General features: G+C 37.4%; 1 protein-coding gene across 1 annotated transcript in view; it reads right to left on the minus strand.

The window, feature by feature from the left end:
* NUP205 (nucleoporin 205) overlaps window positions 1–19,357 on the minus strand; it is a 50,093-nt gene extending 30,736 nt beyond the window's left edge. Inside the window, exons 1-12 of the mRNA XM_065836567.2 lie at window positions 19,105–19,357; window positions 14,062–14,204; window positions 13,328–13,499; window positions 12,234–12,378; window positions 11,165–11,324; window positions 9,055–9,283; window positions 8,723–8,887; window positions 7,771–7,946; window positions 4,873–4,989; window positions 3,186–3,323; window positions 1,970–2,120; window positions 980–1,185 (exon numbers count right to left, since the gene is read on the minus strand). Coding sequence (XP_065692639.1) covers window positions 980–1,185; window positions 1,970–2,120; window positions 3,186–3,323; window positions 4,873–4,989; window positions 7,771–7,946; window positions 8,723–8,887; window positions 9,055–9,283; window positions 11,165–11,324; window positions 12,234–12,378; window positions 13,328–13,499; window positions 14,062–14,204; window positions 19,105–19,132 — 1,830 coding nt within the window. The 5' untranslated portion in view covers window positions 19,133–19,357. The remainder of the gene's footprint in view (window positions 1–979; window positions 1,186–1,969; window positions 2,121–3,185; window positions 3,324–4,872; window positions 4,990–7,770; window positions 7,947–8,722; window positions 8,888–9,054; window positions 9,284–11,164; window positions 11,325–12,233; window positions 12,379–13,327; window positions 13,500–14,061; window positions 14,205–19,104) is intronic.
* Window positions 19,358–19,385: the final 28 nt, after the last annotated feature.

Consider the following 19,385-nt stretch of genomic DNA (forward strand, 5'->3'; position numbering starts at 1 on the left):
AAATTAAATTGCATTTGGACATTTGTTAGGAACTTACGTGAATTTAAGCCTAAGAGCAGGGTCATCACCAGGGCAAACTCACTTGAGACTCTCCGATGAACCGCTGGACAAGAACAAACCTCCAGCCTCATCAAGTGATAGTTCCCTGCATCCTCAGAACAAATTTACTTCTCCAAAGGTTACGGTTTAATAATGTCAAGAAATACTGGTTTTAAGGGTTCCTTTTTCCCCATGCTTACGCATTGTTGACATGACAGTTCACATAGGAATGTCCCATTATCACCACCAAAGATGATTTTTAAAAAGCCTAACTAGTTTCACTGATCTGTCTTGTGTTTGTGTCAGCAAAACCAAGGGTATCTCACAACAACACAGAATTTTTAGGCTGCAGAGTCTGGTGGGCACTGAAGAACTAAATTCTATTCTATCCAGAATTACCCAGGCAATCCACAATACAAAATGTGCACTACAGTTCTGTTCTCTTGGAATCCTATTCCAGTGAATCCATGGTACATTTGACACTCTTGGTTTGCAGGCATTTTAAATATAACTCTAGAGGCAAGTTTCATAGCTGATCGGTTTACTTGCCAAATTTCTATAGTTCCTTTTAAATTCATCTATTATTTTTGCCTTTTCAAACTAACTCATAATTAAATACAAAGAACTTTCCTACTCTGTAGTCCTTTTTTCTGAAAAACATCTCCATGACACCGAAGTGTCAAGCAAGCAAGAAAATCAGTAACACCAGTAACACAGGACAAAGTGTCATCTCCTCCTGCTTCACCCAGGCTGAGTGTTTAGTGATGATAGTTATTCCTGACACTTTCCATACTTTTGAAGCTCACTAATCAAACGACAACTACTACGAAAATTTGCCCTACATACCACTTCTGTCAAGTGAAATTCACAGCTGAACAATGATGTTTTGCAAGGAATAAAAAAAGTATGAACAAAGAAAATCAAATAAAAGGTTACTTACCCAATTTACTATAACAGTGGTCAGCTGTAAAAAGGCAATTAATCCATCCTGTTCTTTCTGTGTGATTCCTCGGAGAGGCAGATGACGGTACTGGACACTGTCAGCACTTGGCAAGTCCTTCCTTAAGTGCTCATGATAAAGCATCAAAGAGTGGAAGAAGTGCTCCCAGGAGACAGGGCTGCCACCTGCTCCTTGGATGTTTTCCGCTAGAAAAATGACAAGCAGGTGACAAGATTTTCCTTCTACTCTTTCACAGGGTGACAAGCAGGGTAGTAAAATTTAAAGAGAAAACTTTCTTATCTAGAGGAAAAAATAAAGTTCAAAGTACAGCAATGTTTCTGAAATTAGTGGCTCTGGTTCAGGGTTTTTTGTTGTTAGGTTGTTTGGTTTTGGTTTTTAATAGAGACAGAAAGGTGTTAATATGAAAAGCCAGTACGAATAAGCTTTTCACTTTATGAATCAGAATGTTTGCAGCATTATAACTTCAAAGTAGGTTGGTTTTTATTTTCCAATTTGATCCATGCAAAATTAATGCAAAACACAGGACTGACTAGGATCTTTTACTTTGAGAAAGTGCTGTCATATAATGCCTATCAAAAAAATCTAATGGAACAAAGTGCTTGTGAAAAAAGTCAGCTCAGGAAAGATAACTATTTTTGCAAAATATAGAACTTAACTTTAAGATATTAGTCATTTTAGATTTTACAAGAAGTGGTATTGATATTCTGCATCTCTTATGGTGTTAAGACACAGCTTGTAAAAAAAATGCATTACTTAATTATGTGATTTACTTGCTAGGGTGCTCAGACATTTAATTACTTAATCAGTCTCTTTCATTTCCGGATTACACTTCCAAGTGAAGCCTTCCAATTTCATCTTTGTGCTAACACTGAAATGTTAAAAGTATGAAGCCACAATTCATCTTGAATGAGCCTTTGTACTTTTATAAAGAATAGAGTTGAGAAAGAGCCGAAGTGTTTCTGTTCTTACCATGACTACTGCCATTGACTTTTAGCAAACTAAAGCAGTAATGAGCACACTGAGGCCCACTAGCCAGTCCCCGCAGCATTTTCAAGTACGGAATGTAAATTGTGGAAGGAAGTAGATCTCCCATTTGCCTAACAAACTTTGACAAGACCACCTAGAACAAATAAAGATCAGTGTTTAAAAAAAAATCCGATTATTTTAGGAAAACAATAGGCAGACAAAGTCAGAAAATAGACTCTAATGTAATCAGGTCTGAGGGAGGGGGGGCACAGGAGGGTAGTATCACAAAAAAAAAAAAAATTCACAGACTGGCTTATTCAGGTGCAAATAAAGAGGAAATAAACAAAACAAAATAATTCAAGCCATTGCAAAGTATCCTCATTTGCCAATTCTGTATTTCTAGTAATAAAACTTACTTCAGCTCACAACTGCTGCACAGCAGTATTATAAACACATCTCACAGTGCAAGTGATACTGGGAAAGAATTCAGTATGATTTTTATATCCCTGCACAGTAATCACACACACAGTGGTTCCTCCCAGGGTAACATTCAGGTGTTTGCAGATTGCACCACTGCAACCTCACTTAGGTTGCCTGTATTCTGGGTGGGTCTTGGGTTGTGCCTGGTATGTCTCATATGGGGTTTTGTCTCACACTGCACAGTCTTTCAAGAACCACTGACAGCCTTCCAGGTATCCAAAGAGTTTCAGAACATCTGCTTCATCTGTTTAGATTGCTGCTTCATTCTAATTTTAAGATCTGTCTCTCATGGGCTACAGCCTTTGGGCTTCAAATAATTACAACACTCTTATGGATTTTTACCCCCCAAAACACTATCAACTACAGTTACTAAAGTCTTTATAATTAAGGAATTTAACTTTTCAGTTACACCAAAAAGGTGTGTAGAGGTCATCAGACAGAAAACACTGTTATCAGAATTCATTTAGCAACTGCAACAAAATCAGGCCTAAACAAAACTTTCAAAGAGGTCTGTTAGGACTCTCTTTTCAACGACCATAAATGACTGGTAGTAGCTCATTTTAGAGCAAGCAATGGCAACTACGTCCTGCAGCGCAGGACACAGGCAGATAAGCCACTGATAAAAGATAGTGTCTTCTTAGAGGCTAGCTATAATAAGGATATCAAAAACTTTGTTGCCTGTTTTTTTTATTACTTGATATAAAAGTTACTAGTAACTACTCAAGAAAATCTAGATAACCTGGCGCTGAGGTGGTCGCTGATGAGCTACTCCAAGGTAGGACCCCATGATGGTGGATGTCTGCAAAGGCTCTGATGGACACCAGTATTCAAGGGCAAGTTCCAGATTAAAGGGGTCTTTCCTATACAATTCAGCAATCTATCAGAGAAAGGAAGGTATTAGAAAAATATCAACTATATAAAGAAAAGACAATTACTTCAAGAATAAGCACAGCTTCTAGATAAGCTAAACACATCTGAGGCAAAGCATCCCATGGCTGGTGCTCCATTCCCTAAACCTCTCTGAAAATGATGGCTTCTAAATAACAATATCGGAACAAAGAACAACCAGAGAAATTCAAAATGCATACATAAGTGAATCTTTCATAACTTCAAATAATACCGTCTATCTAAATATTATAGATTAAATCACAGCTAAGAACACAGTTTCATTTCTCCTTAAATAATACAGCAAGGTATGCAAATAGTTAACTCAAAACCAAGTTATCCAGTACCAGGATCAGAAATCTTACCCATTATCTGAAAATACAAGTTTCTCAATTCTCATTTCTAGTTCTTCATTTAAGTTTACTGTATATCTCAGAGCTACTTAAGAAAGCATTTCACTATGAATTTTCCTGTTTACGTTCTACAACCTAAAGGACTACCTTTGCAAAACACAAGTAATCCCTGCCTCACAAACTGCTATACTGAAAGTTGCACACTCAAACGTTTTCATGCTAAATAAGGGGAAATAGCCAAGCTTTTAATTTATTCCTGAACAGAAAATACAAAATGCACGAGTTCAATACGCAAATCTCTTTTCTGATGTGAGGTTATTTTGAAAGTGTAGTTAGGTAACCTTAATAAGTAATATTTAAAAAAACTTTTTTTTTCCATTTTATTTTCTTTCCCTTTTCTTTCTTTTATAGAAGATGACAGAAAGATCTTTCTTTTAAATGTATGCCTGTGGTCAAAATTCTACTGAAATTAGGGAATTTGTAATTGCAGCAACCTTAATGAAGTCACCTTGCCTAACCTATTCTACAGCAAATACAAAACAGTCTTCCAAAATTCTCATTACAAACATGTCAACACATGAAAACTATTTAAACACTTCAATCCTTTATCAGAATAGTTGTCAATAGAGGTGGCAAACCCCTAAAATTTAATTATAGTTTACCCACAGTAAAGAAGGAGAAATTTGAAAGCTTACAGAGACATAAAACACTGCACAAACTTTAAGGTCTACATACAAAGGTGTTCTATTCCAAAGAATCTCCATGCATTTATCCAGATCTCAATTGCAGTGGTAGCCTGAAGTCTTAAAATTCCTGTTTCTGAGTTGTGTTAAAACAAGATGGCTTAATATAATAGATATGTTAAAATAGTCTTATTATAAATTTAAATTTTAGGTATTTAAATACTTTGTAAAATAGCTTCATCTCAAAAATTCTTCAAAATATAAGAAACAATGCAGTATTTACTTACTATACAAGAATTAAATGACACTTCATTAACATCAGAAGACAAGGCAGTAAATTTATTTCTTTTCACGAAAATTTATAGAAAGTGTCTATATTTAAGAAAAAATCTAATTCAAAAAGGGAAAGATCCAGCACTGTATGTTATCATTCAGATACGGATTATCTGATGAAGAATAAAGTCACACTTTCTGACATGGCAAATTTAAAGAAAATAGGGCTTACTAAAAGCATTAAATGCTCCAGATCTCTCCGAAGGGAAATAGGCGGATCATTACCCATCTGAATACTCATGTGGATCATGCGAGCATCTTCATCAGCACGGTTTCTCAGCTGTTTCACCTATGCAATTTATAAAGTGGAGAAAAATATTAGTCTACATTTATCTAAGATGGAACAGAACAAAAATAACAGAGTTGCCTAAACAGCCTATTAAAAACTAACAAAGGAAATTAACTTGCACATACATGACAAGAATATTAATTTGATTTTTTAGTCTCCTCCCCCCAACAGCTTATATTCAAAGACATATTCAGTCATTTTCTTACTGACAATGTCCTCAGTTCGTAGTAAAAGCCCTGAACTTATACCATGGGGAGTTCTCTCCCAACCAACTTCACCAGATCCTCTGGTTTGGCCCCAAAATGTGGATTCTTTTCCTCTTTTTACTTTGAAACCTAAACAGGTTAGCTTCAAGCAAAGAAAGTCAAACCATTGTCCACAAAGAGTGAAAAGAAACATAAAACACTGTAAAATAATGTTTTCTGTATATAGATCTGTGGATTGTAGCTTTCTTAGCCATTTAAAGGCTACTTCTACTTACAGCTACTTTATGTTTTGCAAAGTTTTGGATTGATGTAATTACTTTGGACCCAGTCTGTCACAACTAAAAGCATTACCACATGTCAATAAATACAACAGGAAAAACAAAAATTAAAACACTGTGATGGTCAACAGAGACCAGTTAATGGTCTATAATACATCTTACTTTGCAAAATTGAATGAGTAGCAAAATAATTGTGTCTCATCAAGAAAAAATAGTTAAACACTGGAAATAACTGTGGAAAGGGTCAGAACAAACTAGCCAAATTAGTATACTAACAAAATTAATATATGGGCAAATTGAATGTTCATAAATGAAATAATTAACTACCTGAACTACTAAAGCTAATTATCAAGTTCAGAATATAATGCAGTCAGCCAAAAGATTTCCCCAAATCATCACTGGCGAGAAGCATAAACATTAAAACTATACAGAAGAGTTAAAGAAAATGCTGACCTACAGATTTAAATAAAACTGAACAAAGTTTAAGTACATATACAAAGATCCTGCAAAGCAGACACTTCTCTTTACCTAAAATTTGACACTCAGTAAAAATAGCTGAGTTCATAAGCCAACTACTAACTAATAGCAGTTAAACAATTCCCTTGTTGGGCTATAGCCCAGTTGCCTGCTAACAAAGTCTTTCCTGTAAAACAGCTAGTGCTTGCCTCTATTAAAATGGAATACAAGTCAACAGTCAGATTTTTACTCATATCCTGTATCATAAAATTCTACTTGTAATGAAAAATATCTCTTTTCATGTCCAGACATTAGCTACACCAACTGCAGATCTGAACCAAAGCAAAAAACCCAAAATGGAAGAGAATACACTTCCCAGAGATACAGCCTTCAGCTCCACGATGCAATGGAGAAGAGAGAGGTACCAACAAACCAACAGCTTTGGGATTTTCAGGCAGTTCCATGGATACAGGACACAGCCTCAGATTTGCTCAAAATCTAATAAGGCAGCGACCTCAGCTTGGGCCATTCTCCAGCTCTTCCACCTTCATTCAAAAATCTACTCTATATCTCTTTCATAAAAACTGGTATCATTACAGGGAGACATTCCATCTTTTGAAAAGCAACACCAGCCAATGAAGAGCTGGCCAATTAAAATGTTACCACTTCCAAATCTGTTTGTACTCGATTGTTTAAGGAATTTGCATAAAATATACCTCACATATTCCTCATATATTCAAAATATTCCTCAGCGCTATTGTGTCTGTATTACAGAAAACACTGTTGCGTGCAGCCTTCAAAGGATGTCCAAAGCCTGTTACAACATGGTAAATACTGTATGGAGGCAGCCATTGCAGTAGAAATATAGCTGTAAAGTTATCAACATTAACTTGTCTGAGCTGACATTATACTTGTCCTATACATATTTGGTGGCTCAAAAAGACAGCCTGAGAAAACAACACACAGTATCAACAGATTATAAATAAATTACGATTAAACCTAAAAGCTGTCTACAATATGCTCATATGTGCCCTCGAAGATTCTTAAGGCTCAAATATTGGTTTTCCTGCCACTATTGTTCTCATTCTGTGAGGTTAAAATGAACAAAATATGTTTTATATCCTTCCTTTTGCACATCGAAAAAAGTAATTATTTGGCAACTCCAACTAAAGGTCAACACAATGAAGGTCACAAAATAAAGCCTCCATCAATTAAATGAAAATATTTTCATATTATTTTAATTTTTCATATCTAGATGCAAGGTCTTGGACAAATAAAACTTATAATTGCTTCAAACTTTTTAAAAACCATTCTGCAGCATTTCTGCTGTTCTAGTGAAAACAGCTGCTCATTTTCACAACAATTGATAATCCTGAAAGGAAAAGCAGAATCCCTCTCCTTAAATATGGAAAAGATCATTAGTAAAAGAATAAATTACAAATGAGAGACAAAACCAGCAAGTTAATTTAGGCTAAAGTGCCTGTACTGAAATTAAAAAAAAAAAAAACAAACACAGAAATAAACAAAAAAATACATTACCATCAGTTCCAGCATTCATTTAAATTTAAATCAGGTAAAACCAAACAAACCCAAGCCACTACCACCACATAAGCTTGCTTTGCAAATCTCACCACACTCAAGTGTTTTAAATATCACATTGTACTTCAGTGTGGAAAACAAACCCCAAACCATACCAGTTCCATAAAGTCAACAAGTCTTCTGAACTGCAGCACCTCAAGTTGATGGTCACACCTGCATCTCTGTGCTACCTGGACTCATGTCAGAAATATAGAAGAGATGCCCACATTTCTCAAGAACTGCTGTTCACACAAGCAACTTACTTTCATTGGCATAAGTGCAAGGAAGTCTGTGACAAGGTTATGGATTTTGCGAATGTAAAATTCCTCCTGGTAGAAATTTTCAGAGCCCACAACAGATTCAGTCAGGAACAGGAACACATTATCAGCAACCGCGAGCTCTGCCATTGCCTCATCTGCCTCAGTGAATTCTGCAAGAGCTGGGCAACAAAAATCACATGAGGCAAAAAAATAAGTTACTGTTATTTGTCACCAAACAAAACATGCTCCAGAATACCTGGCAGACACGCAAATCGACATGCTTTTATCAACTATGCTTTTTCTACCATACAGGTAAACACTAGACTGGAAAAGTTAATGTCAGGTGATTATCTCAACTTTATTCTTTAATAAGTGTTAAAGTGCATAATCCATTTACCCAATCAAATCTAAGGCTGTGAACTAAGAATCACAAACAAATCTTAATTAAACATTATAATTAATGTTTAAATTTTCTTTAATAGATATTCTGGAGTAGAACTAATTCTGACACAGTAGGGAACCTGGAAAGCTTATGAAGTGCAGCATGAAAAGAACCTAAAAATTGATTTGTCCTCTGAAGATACTAAGGTTTAACATTTATAGAGGTAAAAAGTCATAAGCATAAATCTATTCTTAATGTAAGTGTGCAAATAATACGAAAGTTGCTAAAGTGCAATAGTTCACATTTTTCAGTACATTAACATCTCTTTCACTTCAGTGAAGGAACTATGCAATATTACTGTCTATTAACTACTTCTAAATCCATGTACATTTCAGAGCAGTTCAATTCTTGACAACCAAACTTGCATACTGAGAAAGCTTTAAAGGAGTGTCAACAGTAATTTTATCACAAAGGTAAATACTAACACTTCAAAAAGATAACAGATACTTTGACTTACACCACTTGCAAGCTCTGAATACTAACGTGCAGCAACTGCACTTTAAGGTAATTTACCTGTCACATCGGATAACTGGGATATTCCTCGTAATGTCATCGCCCAGGCTAATCTAACAGTAGCCTGCAGGCCTGGTAATTTCCAAGGCTGAGACTCCTGAAGACGAGTGTGTATTGTTGCTATGTACTGTCTTTCTGCTAGGAGAGGGAGTCGGTACATCAAATCTTGAAGAACAACAAAAACACACATTAACACCAATAACCCAGTAAATTAATACGGAAACCAACACGCAAAATCTTACCAATTTGTTACTGATCAGTAACAAAATTGGTTAAATAACAATTTATCCATCTACACAACATAACCTCTTTGGGAAACCTGCCAGCATTACCGTCACGATCCTCTGTGCCTTGTTCCAGAAAGCTGACATCAAAGCAGTAAAGCAGAGCCATGAGAAGAGACAAGTTCACACCGTCCAACGAGCCATCAGCTTCCACTGTTACTTTTTCCAGGTAACTTATCAGGATCAGAGTGTCATCCTTACTCAGCGGTGACTGGCAGGTCCAGACAAACAGACTCTCAGCCAAGGACTGTCGACACTCTTTAATGAGGTCAGAAACCTTTCAAAGAAAAGCCAAACAAAAACCAGTGAATATAGATACTCTGGCAACATGTTCAACTTGTTCTCAGTCAATCACTATGACTGAATTAACTTAAAAATTACTCTAAAGACAGCAGCTACAGAAAATGTTGGGGTTTTTTAATTGCTAAACAACAAAAGGCACATTTCTGCTTGTTAAATGTGTACATATTCCCAGGCATTTCATGTGAGGTATAACTGGTAGTTATAATATATCCAGATAAGGTCATAGCCTTCCCCTTGCCCCAGGAGATGCCCTCAACTGACTATACAAATACCTAACCCTTAAGGCATTGAGAAATATGAAACATTTAAAATTGGAACTTTCTTTCCCCAGATGAAATATTTATATCAGCTTTAGAATATAAACATCAACAAAATCTTTTACCGTCTGTTACATATGGAATAAATATCATGCCCTACGTAATGGTTACAAAGCGTTTTCATACTAAAAATATTTTCTAGTTTTATTTGACAAAATAGTGTACGCTGTGATACAACAAAGTGCACTGAGTCTCGAAAACAAAAAAAGTTGTCCTTCTTCTAACAATTACACCAGAAATTGCTGGTTTCAAACAAGGACATTTATTTCATTTGTTAACCTCATTCCTCCACCCAATCTGAGTTTTTTATAAGACTGAAAGTAGTTAAACAGTAGAAGTTGTGGGGGGGAAAACCACACAACAAAACACAAAACCACACCAACCAACACACACTACACACACCCTGCTCAATACCCTAAGAAATAAAAAGCCACTAATGGTTTTTAATAATGTTATTAGTAAAATTTTATTTAGCTAAATTATTAACTTCTTAATAATGTTCTTGACCTTGATCCATTGTACCTTGTTAAATAAAAAATAAAGAGCTATAGACATTCCACCTCCAGTAAAATAACATGCATGGTGATAAAGAGAAAAACTTTTCAACATTTAACACAGCAAGAGACTTGTGGACAGGCTCCAGCAGAATAATTCTAATTAACACAGAGGGAAATATGGTAGTCCACCTAAAAGGAAGAAAAAAACCCTCCAACATTAAGCATGAAATTAATTTTAAGGTAAAACTGAAGTAAATTAAGGTGATTTAAGGTAAATCAGAAGTATATTCTTTGCATAGTTTCTAGATTAATAGCAAAAATGTAAAACCTAGCTCTTCATTTGATGGAAAACAAATTGACTGACTATAACACAGAGTAATTTTTAGACAGTTTACTCATTAGAAAGAATTTCAGAAATTAAAACAATAATGTTTAAAATCTTGGTACTAGAAACATACTCTGCAGTTAGTCACAGTCTCAATTAAGTTCAAGGATTACAAAAATGAGAACTCATTTTCAAGCAATTCTCACTCTTCAATATTAGAAATGCTTCTGTTCATATCAACATAATTGGATTGTTAAAAAGAGCATTATTTGCCTGAGTAGCCTTGGTTTCAATCTGGTTTAATAATTTATAAATTTAAGTTTGCTATTTTTATTCCAATGGTGCTGATAACAGTAGTGTTGAGAGCAGCCAATTTAATATACAGTCTTCAGAATACAATTGGGAAAAAAAAATAAATTTACACATAGTGCAAATATTAGGCTTCCTTTCTTACTGTCCCTGACTATACTTCTTCACTAAGAAGCATCAGGGAGCAACAGCAAAACAGAAATGCAGGAACTAATTTGGATCCCACACTAATATAGCACAAGCTGTGGGGTAGTCACTATGATGCCTGAGACAGTAACAGAGCTCGCAAAGGTAAAGAACAGTAACTAGAAAGTATTAAAGAAAAATCACTTCATGTATCTCGGCAGTCTGTTTTCTAATCTGAGCAGTAACTCAAGTAAAATATTCACACCCAGTCCCTTCTTTACCTCTTTGCGATGTTTCTCACTGCCCAAGCCTCGCTCTCGCTGGAGTTTATCAAATTCATTGTTCAAATCAATGTGAGACACAAGAGTGAGGATCTTCTGAGTCAAACCCTGCTCCATTAGCTCATCTGTAAAGCGTGTTGTCATAGACATTAACTCTTGACTATAATGGAAAAAAATACAAGTGTAACAATTAATCATACTATACCCAGTCACAGAGGAAGTCTAAAATAATAAATCTCATCAAATACATTAATATTTGCTGACAGAAAATGTACAACTACATTATATACATAAAGCAACCAGCCCTGCATTGATATTCAGTAAGCAGCGCCCTCTCAAAACATTATAATGAATGCATACAAAGTCTTTAGGTAACTGTAGATTGAAGAGCATGGAATACGAGAACACAACATGGATCAGCTAGTTAAGATTTCTATCAAAAAGTACTATACATAAGATGCACATAATTCACAAGCTCACAGCCTCTTTCTTACCAGTAATTGCAATTGTTCAGTTACATACAGCATACTGAAGTGGTGGAGCTAGTTCTAAAGTAATCATTTATCTTATGTTTCAGAATTTATATTTACACTAGAACACATCTTTTCATCTTTCTCTAGTCAGGCAATCACTGTGCACTGGAAGGAAACTGTGTACTGTTTTCTTTTGAAGTCAAAAAATGTTAGCGTATTATGTTTGCCAGGAGATAGTGCATCCATTTTAATTAAAGACAGAAGCACAGTTCTGTTTTGCTGGACACAGGAAGTGAGAGCACAGTAAATGCAAAAACTCAGACTCATTAGTTAGAGCAACACTGACTAGGAGGGTGTCTGAAGCAACACACTGTCAAAAGGTGAAGTAGCACAAAATACCTGAAAGTAAAACGCATATCTTTATGATCTAATAAAAATATGTGTAAGAAAAAAGAATCTTATGCTTAAAAGCAAACATGAAAGCAGCTGCATTAGGTTACAAAAAACAAACAGATTTGAAAATATTCATGAGTCTAATCAGTCCTAAAAGCACTCAAAGCAAAGAGCTTTGATCAGCTCATCACCCTACTACAGACCTGAGTTCCAGTGTCCACGTCTTCCCTTGGCGTGACTGGATGAGGGTTCGTAGTGAATTGGCAATGCATCTTTTTCCATCCCAGTACAACAAAACAGCCACCAGACCTCTTGTAAGGCCAGGAAAGTGAGGTTGCTGGTGTTCTCCTGTTGAATGAAAATGTACAGAACAGTCACCCAAAGTTGAACATACACGCTTTGACAACAGCTTTATATCTTTATATTTCTAAATGAAATACAAATGTAGCATTCAAAACAATTCACTACCACTTTGATTTGTTTCAGGCACTTCCAAAAAAAAAAAAAAAAACACCACAGAAATTTTGGGTGCTATTATTAAAATATTAAACTATTAAAATATCCACCAATATAAAATAAACATAAATTCAAGTCCATAAGTATCCTAGTCCAAATTGCATTTGAAACTGATATGTACCCATCTTAACAGTTAATTCAAGCTAAGATTTCTTTATTGAAAATGAAATTGTCTGTCTGAATTTATACTGAAAATTCAAGTTCAAAGCAGAAATCAAGGTTGGCTTCGAGATGGCTTTCTAAAGGTCACAAATTAGCAAGCTACTTCTAGACGAATTTAAAAGCTAATAATGAAGAGTGGCTAGTGATGATAACTAGCATTTATACTTCAGTAACATTGAAATTAATTTTCTACATGCAAAGCATGTGTCACTTTCCAGAATACCTCTCTTACTAATCAGTTATTAGACTATGATCCAAATACAGTCACATATCAATGTATAATTCATAATCTGAAGAACCAATATCTATTACACTGCTTTATGGAAAAAACTCTCAATCTTGTTTAAACTATTTTTAAATTCGGTTATGGAGAAAGTACATCATAAAAGAAACATCAAATTATTTCCACTTCTGCAATAGCTGCAAAAATATGAACATTAAGGTTCAGAACACTGTTATCAGATTACATTACAGTGACAGCAGATTTCTTTTTAAAAATATTCTATGTTAGGAAGCTAAGGCCTTGACTGAACCACGCATTCATGTTAAGCACACACTTAAATAAGAAGGCCCTATTTAAGTTGTATTTTTCCAGCTCTTAAATATTTTCCCTTCTCACCAGCTAGAAGGAGCTCAACAGCTGCCAACTCTCCAATATCAAAGAGGTCACTGAGGATAAAGGCTTCTCTGATGAGTTGCTCTGGCAAAAGCCTCGTTCCCTGCTGACCCTGGATAGCAACCCCTTCTGTACTTGCTTTCTGGATTTTCTCATGCTGCTGAACATTCTTTGGCTGCAAGAGAAACAAGCATTGGAAGTTATTCAAAATGGTAAGATCAAATACTGAATAAAGGTTTACACATTAATCCTTCCTCACAAATACAGTTCTGACAGGTTAGGTTGTCATCATAAAAACAAAGGTAGTATTTTTAAACACAGAGATAGTAAAGGCATCCTAAAAATGTTTCACACTTGCACAGCAATGGTTTCTTTGTGGAAATGTACCAAAAATAATCCTATACAATTGGTGTTGACATTGGGTTTACTCAGAATAATGGACACCAAAAGTAAATTCTGATACAATTTTCAACAGGAATTGGTATCAGCTCAATGAAAGACATGTGCTGCACTACTCCAAAGCACTATTTTCTAAATAATTTTTTTTCTGTTAAACTCAGATGCTAAAATATACTGACAAAACTCTACAGCTGACTTAAACTTTGTGACCTATCAGTTTAAAAAGCCATTTACTATCTCAGAAGTAACACCACTGAAAGAAGACATATTTCTAGTTGCTACAATGCAAGATGGAATAAATCATCAACTCATTCCACAAGAGAGCATTAGTCCAGTACCGGGTTTCTGAAGAGGGAAATGAAGTCAGATTTGTGTTTCTTTAAAACCTGGTCGAGGCGATGAATAGCTTCAGGTTGCCTTTTCCAAATGGCATTCATTACAGTTTGCCATATGTCCTTATATGGACCCCATAAGCTGGCAGCTAAAGGAAGAAATAAAACAAAAGAAAATGTATTTGAAAAGGAGAAAGAAACAAGGAAAACAAGGTATTTATACACTATTTTCAGTAAGTAGACTTTTAAAATTTACTGTTAGTCTAAGTTTGACACTATAGACTGTTATGTGAATCAAGAAAAGCATGTTTTCCCTTCTTAAGGCACAAAAAAAATAACAATGGTCTGATATAAAACCTAATTGCATTTAGAGAGCTAGAGAAGCAAAAAAGATGATGTACACAACTAAGTTCTGGGGCTGAAAGTCATCTTACAAAGATATTTGATACAATCACTGAGTGTAATCTTACATCCTTATATGTCCAAGAAATTCCCCCCACTTCAGTAAAACTAAAGAATAATTAAGAACTGGACAGCAGACCATGAATCTGAATGGAACTTGGCAAGGCAGGCTTCCTGTTTTCCATTTTTTACAGAAAACTCCAAAACAAAGGAATACATAATATATGAGGAGCTGAAAATGAACAGCAGTGCCATGATGATCTGGTGCATCACTGCATCAGACTGTGCAGAACAAAATATACTAGAAACCAAAGTCATAAGATTAAAGGCAATATTACACAAGAAACAAAAATAAGCCTAAAGACACTTACTTTCACATTTACTCATCTCATTTTCATTTTAAAACAAACAAGTACTTCTGATCTCTAAGGCACATTTGTTGCTAAGATTCTGCACAAGAGCTTCATAAAGGAATCAATTTCCTTTACTAGAAACAGACAGATCAATATAAGCAATCACCTCACTATGTTTAGAAGAGATCAGATTATTTCTGGTCTAGCAAACATAAATGTATTATTAGTTAAGATAGTCTGAATCTACTCTGGAAATACAATTCCTCCTTCTCAACGCTGGAAAAAAGTGTCCTCTGCATACTTCAAATCTTAGTTCAATATTACAGCTGAAATTCTCTCTTCCACACTACAAGTTGTATCACACAGAATCCAAAGCCTGTAGCCTTAAGACTGCACCAGAAGTTTCCTTTTTTGCACCAAGTCTCATGAAAACAGTGTGCCAAACTAGTCTTCAGACTTCTGCCAGAATCACTGTCTAAACTGAAAACCTTACAAATGGAAAATCGTTCTGACCAACGTCATATTAACATCCTGTTAAAAAAAACCCAACATTTTAAGACCTGCACTAAACAGAATATCTAACAATGGAAATGTTTGGATACTTATTTGTATTTCTGAAACTTTTTGGTTCTACACACCATAAGTCACTGCTAAACATACCAGATAAATTTATTACCAATTGTATTCAGTTTGTCTACAAGGTACAGCATAACACCACCACCTGATTGTAGGTAGTTATATGTTTTTGAGCATCTACTGATACAGTCCCTCATGTGGTTATTAACTAGCGATGGTTTTTGCATGCTATAATTTTGCTAGTGGAAAAGATACTTTAAGAGATCACTGCCTTTCTTCATTCAGAACCACTTGTTCCCAACCATACACACCCCTTCTTCATTAATAATGTCCCTGCAACTTTGATGGACTGCACTATAAGTCATGGTAGTCAAATGATCCAAATTAAAGGAAAAAAAAAAAAAAAGCAGCAACACTTTACAGAGTTCTTCTATCATGTTTAGAGTTCTTGAGGCTTGTTTTCAAAAATCAGATTACTTCATTAACACAGGTTACAAAGTGGTCCTGACAACCACTAAAAAAAACCTGAAAGAGCAACACTTGAAGCACAGAGGGAAAGAACAAGTGGGTGGTCAAAGGCTGAGACCCCTGAAATCAGCTTTGTTTCTGGAGAAATGATAAAATGAAACTATGCCTTGCAGGTTAGCCTAAATACAAAAATAACAGCATTTCACCCACAACTGACTTAACTTCCCCTCCCCCCTTTTTTTAACGTACAAGTTAATATTGTGGTACAAAATCAAGTACAGAGGTAACATTTTATCTTCTTCTAACTTGTTCTAGCTGGCTCCATCCCTCAAAGTAACCCTGACCAGGGACATCAAACACATCCACATCTCATCTTAATCAGGCTGATTACATTAAGACAGCAAGCAAATGGTAACTACTGTGATGTGAAGATTCGTACAATCAAGATGCCACCTCAAAGTAATGCAAAATGCTACGTGGACGACCTGAACAATAAGGTAGCATAAGCCAAGTCGAAGTGTGGCCAGAGAGCACAGAGACAAGGGCAGGTCTCAGAGAGCTAGACCCCTAGTTTCAGTCTGCTTTACCACTCCCTGAGGTGTCTTGGAAGCAGCAAAAAACTAAGCAAAACTTTATCAGTTTCATTTTCATGTGAAGGAAGAAATAATAAAATCAAGTCAAACCCTCACTAACAAGAACTAGGGTCTCACATGCTGTCATTTACAAGCAGTGCCAGTAGTTGTACCTGAGAGGAGAGTCTGTAAAAAGGACAAATCCTCTGTCCTTTTTAAACGTATTTTAATCATACCATGTTGCCCGTACTTAGACAAATCGAAGATAGCTACTGCTGGACAAATCATTTCATACTCCAGACTGTAACTGGCTCTCCACATAACTTCAGAGTTCAGAGATTTACTTCCACTCTAAATGGTCTTTTCGCTCTTATTAAACTACCAAGTCCAATAAACACCAGCAGCAATCCACAGTGCCTACCACAAGCTGTTCAACTATTTGCACCAGCACAACTACACGTACTGTAAGGCATTAAAACAAATTAAGGATCTAACTTTTCTAACTGAAAACCAATCCATAAAAGAGTTTATTTTCAGCAGGATCACATCTACAACGCAGTTTGCTCTGTAACGGCACAAGCTATGCTGGCACAAAGATGGAGTATTGCAGAGAAAGGAATAAGCAACTGGGATGGAAAAAAGGTTGGACTTTAGCAACCATGTTGACTTTTTCCACCTTAGGATGCTTCTACTATTACTACAGTTTTAGAAAGGCTGACCTTCCCATCAGGGACAGCAAGGAAGGACAGGCTGAGTTGCTTCTTTTGGCAACAATAGTAGTTGATGCTTATGCCTGAACTTTCTGTCAAACTATAAACTTAACCATGCTACATCTGTCCCAACAAACAATGTACTATAACTTAGGGCAAAATCCTCATTAGTTCTCGAGTAACTTCTGCTTTTTTTTTTTTTAATTATAAGACTATAGAATCTTTTGCCATGTAATTGATACAATAAAGTGTAGTCTCCTTTGGACCACTCCAGTTTTCACTTTGACAAAGTCAAATTTCAGATGCTATGAATGGTAGGAATAATTACCATTCCTCCTCTCTCAAATGAAGGGTCTTTGCTTTATTACCACTTTTGTGCAAGGAAGCAGGGATGCAATTGATTCAGTTACATCAAAATATATTCTCTGTGAGATTCACTCCTTGCTTGACACAGAAATGGAGCTATTTAATTTTATTAACTAGTCACTGTGACATACACCACCTTAGTCACAAACCTTCTGGCCATGCCTATGTTCCAGTCACAACTGCTTTTCACAGGGTCTCCATTCTCCCTCTATTAACCTAATGAAGCTCAACAACAGCAAATGGAACATCCTGCACCTGACACAGAATAACTCCAGGAACAGCACAGGCTGGGGACCAAGCAGCTAGAAAGCAGCTTTACAGAAAAACACCCAGTGTTCTGGTAGACAGGAAGCTGAACATTAGTTGGCAGCACACTCTCACGGCAAAAGGTTGCCTCTAAGCACCAGGCTGTATTAACAGAGATGCAGCCAACAGGTGTGGGGAAGTGATTTTTAGGCATCTCTGAGTCATTCACTCTGATACTGTGTACAATTTTGGGCTCCCCAGAGCAAGACATTGAAATAGGGCACTGGAGAACACAATGAATGAGAAGAGACTAAAAGAATTGACCTTTTTCAGCCTTAAGAAGATAATGCTAAAGCAGGATGGGAGCTTTCTTGTCTTCAACTACTAAATGGCACTGTACACAGAAAACGGTGAGGTACCCCAGGAGACAGGCCGCAACTGAGACAAGATGCAATACAGAAACTTTGAATTAGCCATCAGAAAAAAAAAAAAATTACTCTGATGGTGGTCACATATTGGAACAGAACAACCTCTGGGATAATCTTCATCCTTAAACATATTCAAAACTATTATACTTTGGATAAGGCCCTGAGCCACCTGACTGAATTGGCCCAGTTTTAAGTGCAAGAACGCAGTGTTAGATGAGATGACCTCCTAAGTGATTTTCCAATTAGCTAGTCTTTTCTTTTTGTACTAGACTTATTCCCCAATTATACTGGGTAAGCACTGCCTCAGTAACCTAAAATCAGCTCTTTGTGACAGATTCTAAAAGGACTACAGATGATCCAGCTGCTCCTAATCCACTCAATGCAAGAGAAACCAATTCAACGTTTCCAGGTTTCTTGTGTAACAGAGCAAAATTAGGTGCTTTTTTATTTGTGTTTTATAACGGGTGGCATTAAGAGACAACTGCAAAACAGAAGTGATGCTTAATCACACACGCATTGAGTTACCATAGTCCCCTCGAGTCAAAGGCCACCTCATGTCACCGGCTTCACGCCCCCCTGGCCCGCACCAGCCGGCCAGGGCGGCAGCTCCGACCGCCGGGCTCCGTCACCTGCCTCTGCGCGGCCCGAGAGCCCCGGGCACCGCCGCACGGGCGGCGGCTCACACGGACCCGCTCTCCCCGCCGCCTGCCAGCGTCACCGCGGCCCCCGCTGCCCCGCCGCCCGCTCGGGCCGCGCCGCCTCCTCACGCCCGGCCTTTCCTTGGCCGCCGCCCCCGGCTCCGCGGGCTCTGAGGAGGGGCGCCGGGCCTGTGCCCCCCGACCGGCTGGCGGACAGCGGGGCAGGCGGCGAGTGGCGCTGCCGCGGAGGAGAAGGAAGAACCGCGGCCCCGCGCTCACGCTCCTCTTACCCGAATTTACCGCCAACGGCGCCGCCATCTTGCAGAGAGGGAGGCGTGATCGCGGCGCCGCCGCCCGAGGAAGGCCCGCCGACTGCCCGGGCTGCCTCCGGCGGCGCCTCCCGAGGAGCGGGTCAGCTTCCCGCCGGCCTCTCCAGCCGCAGAGGACGGGCAGTAGGTCCCACGGCGCCTCTCTGCGCCGGCTCCGGGGCAGCCCAGCTGTGGAAAGTTACTAACGGGCCGTTTTCCGCGCAGGCCAGTGAGGCGGCCGCTGCGCCGCGGGCTGACGGGAG

This window comes from Patagioenas fasciata, chromosome 1 (assembly GCF_037038585.1).
Source record: "Patagioenas fasciata isolate bPatFas1 chromosome 1, bPatFas1.hap1, whole genome shotgun sequence".
NCBI lineage: Eukaryota > Metazoa > Chordata > Aves > Columbiformes > Columbidae > Patagioenas > Patagioenas fasciata.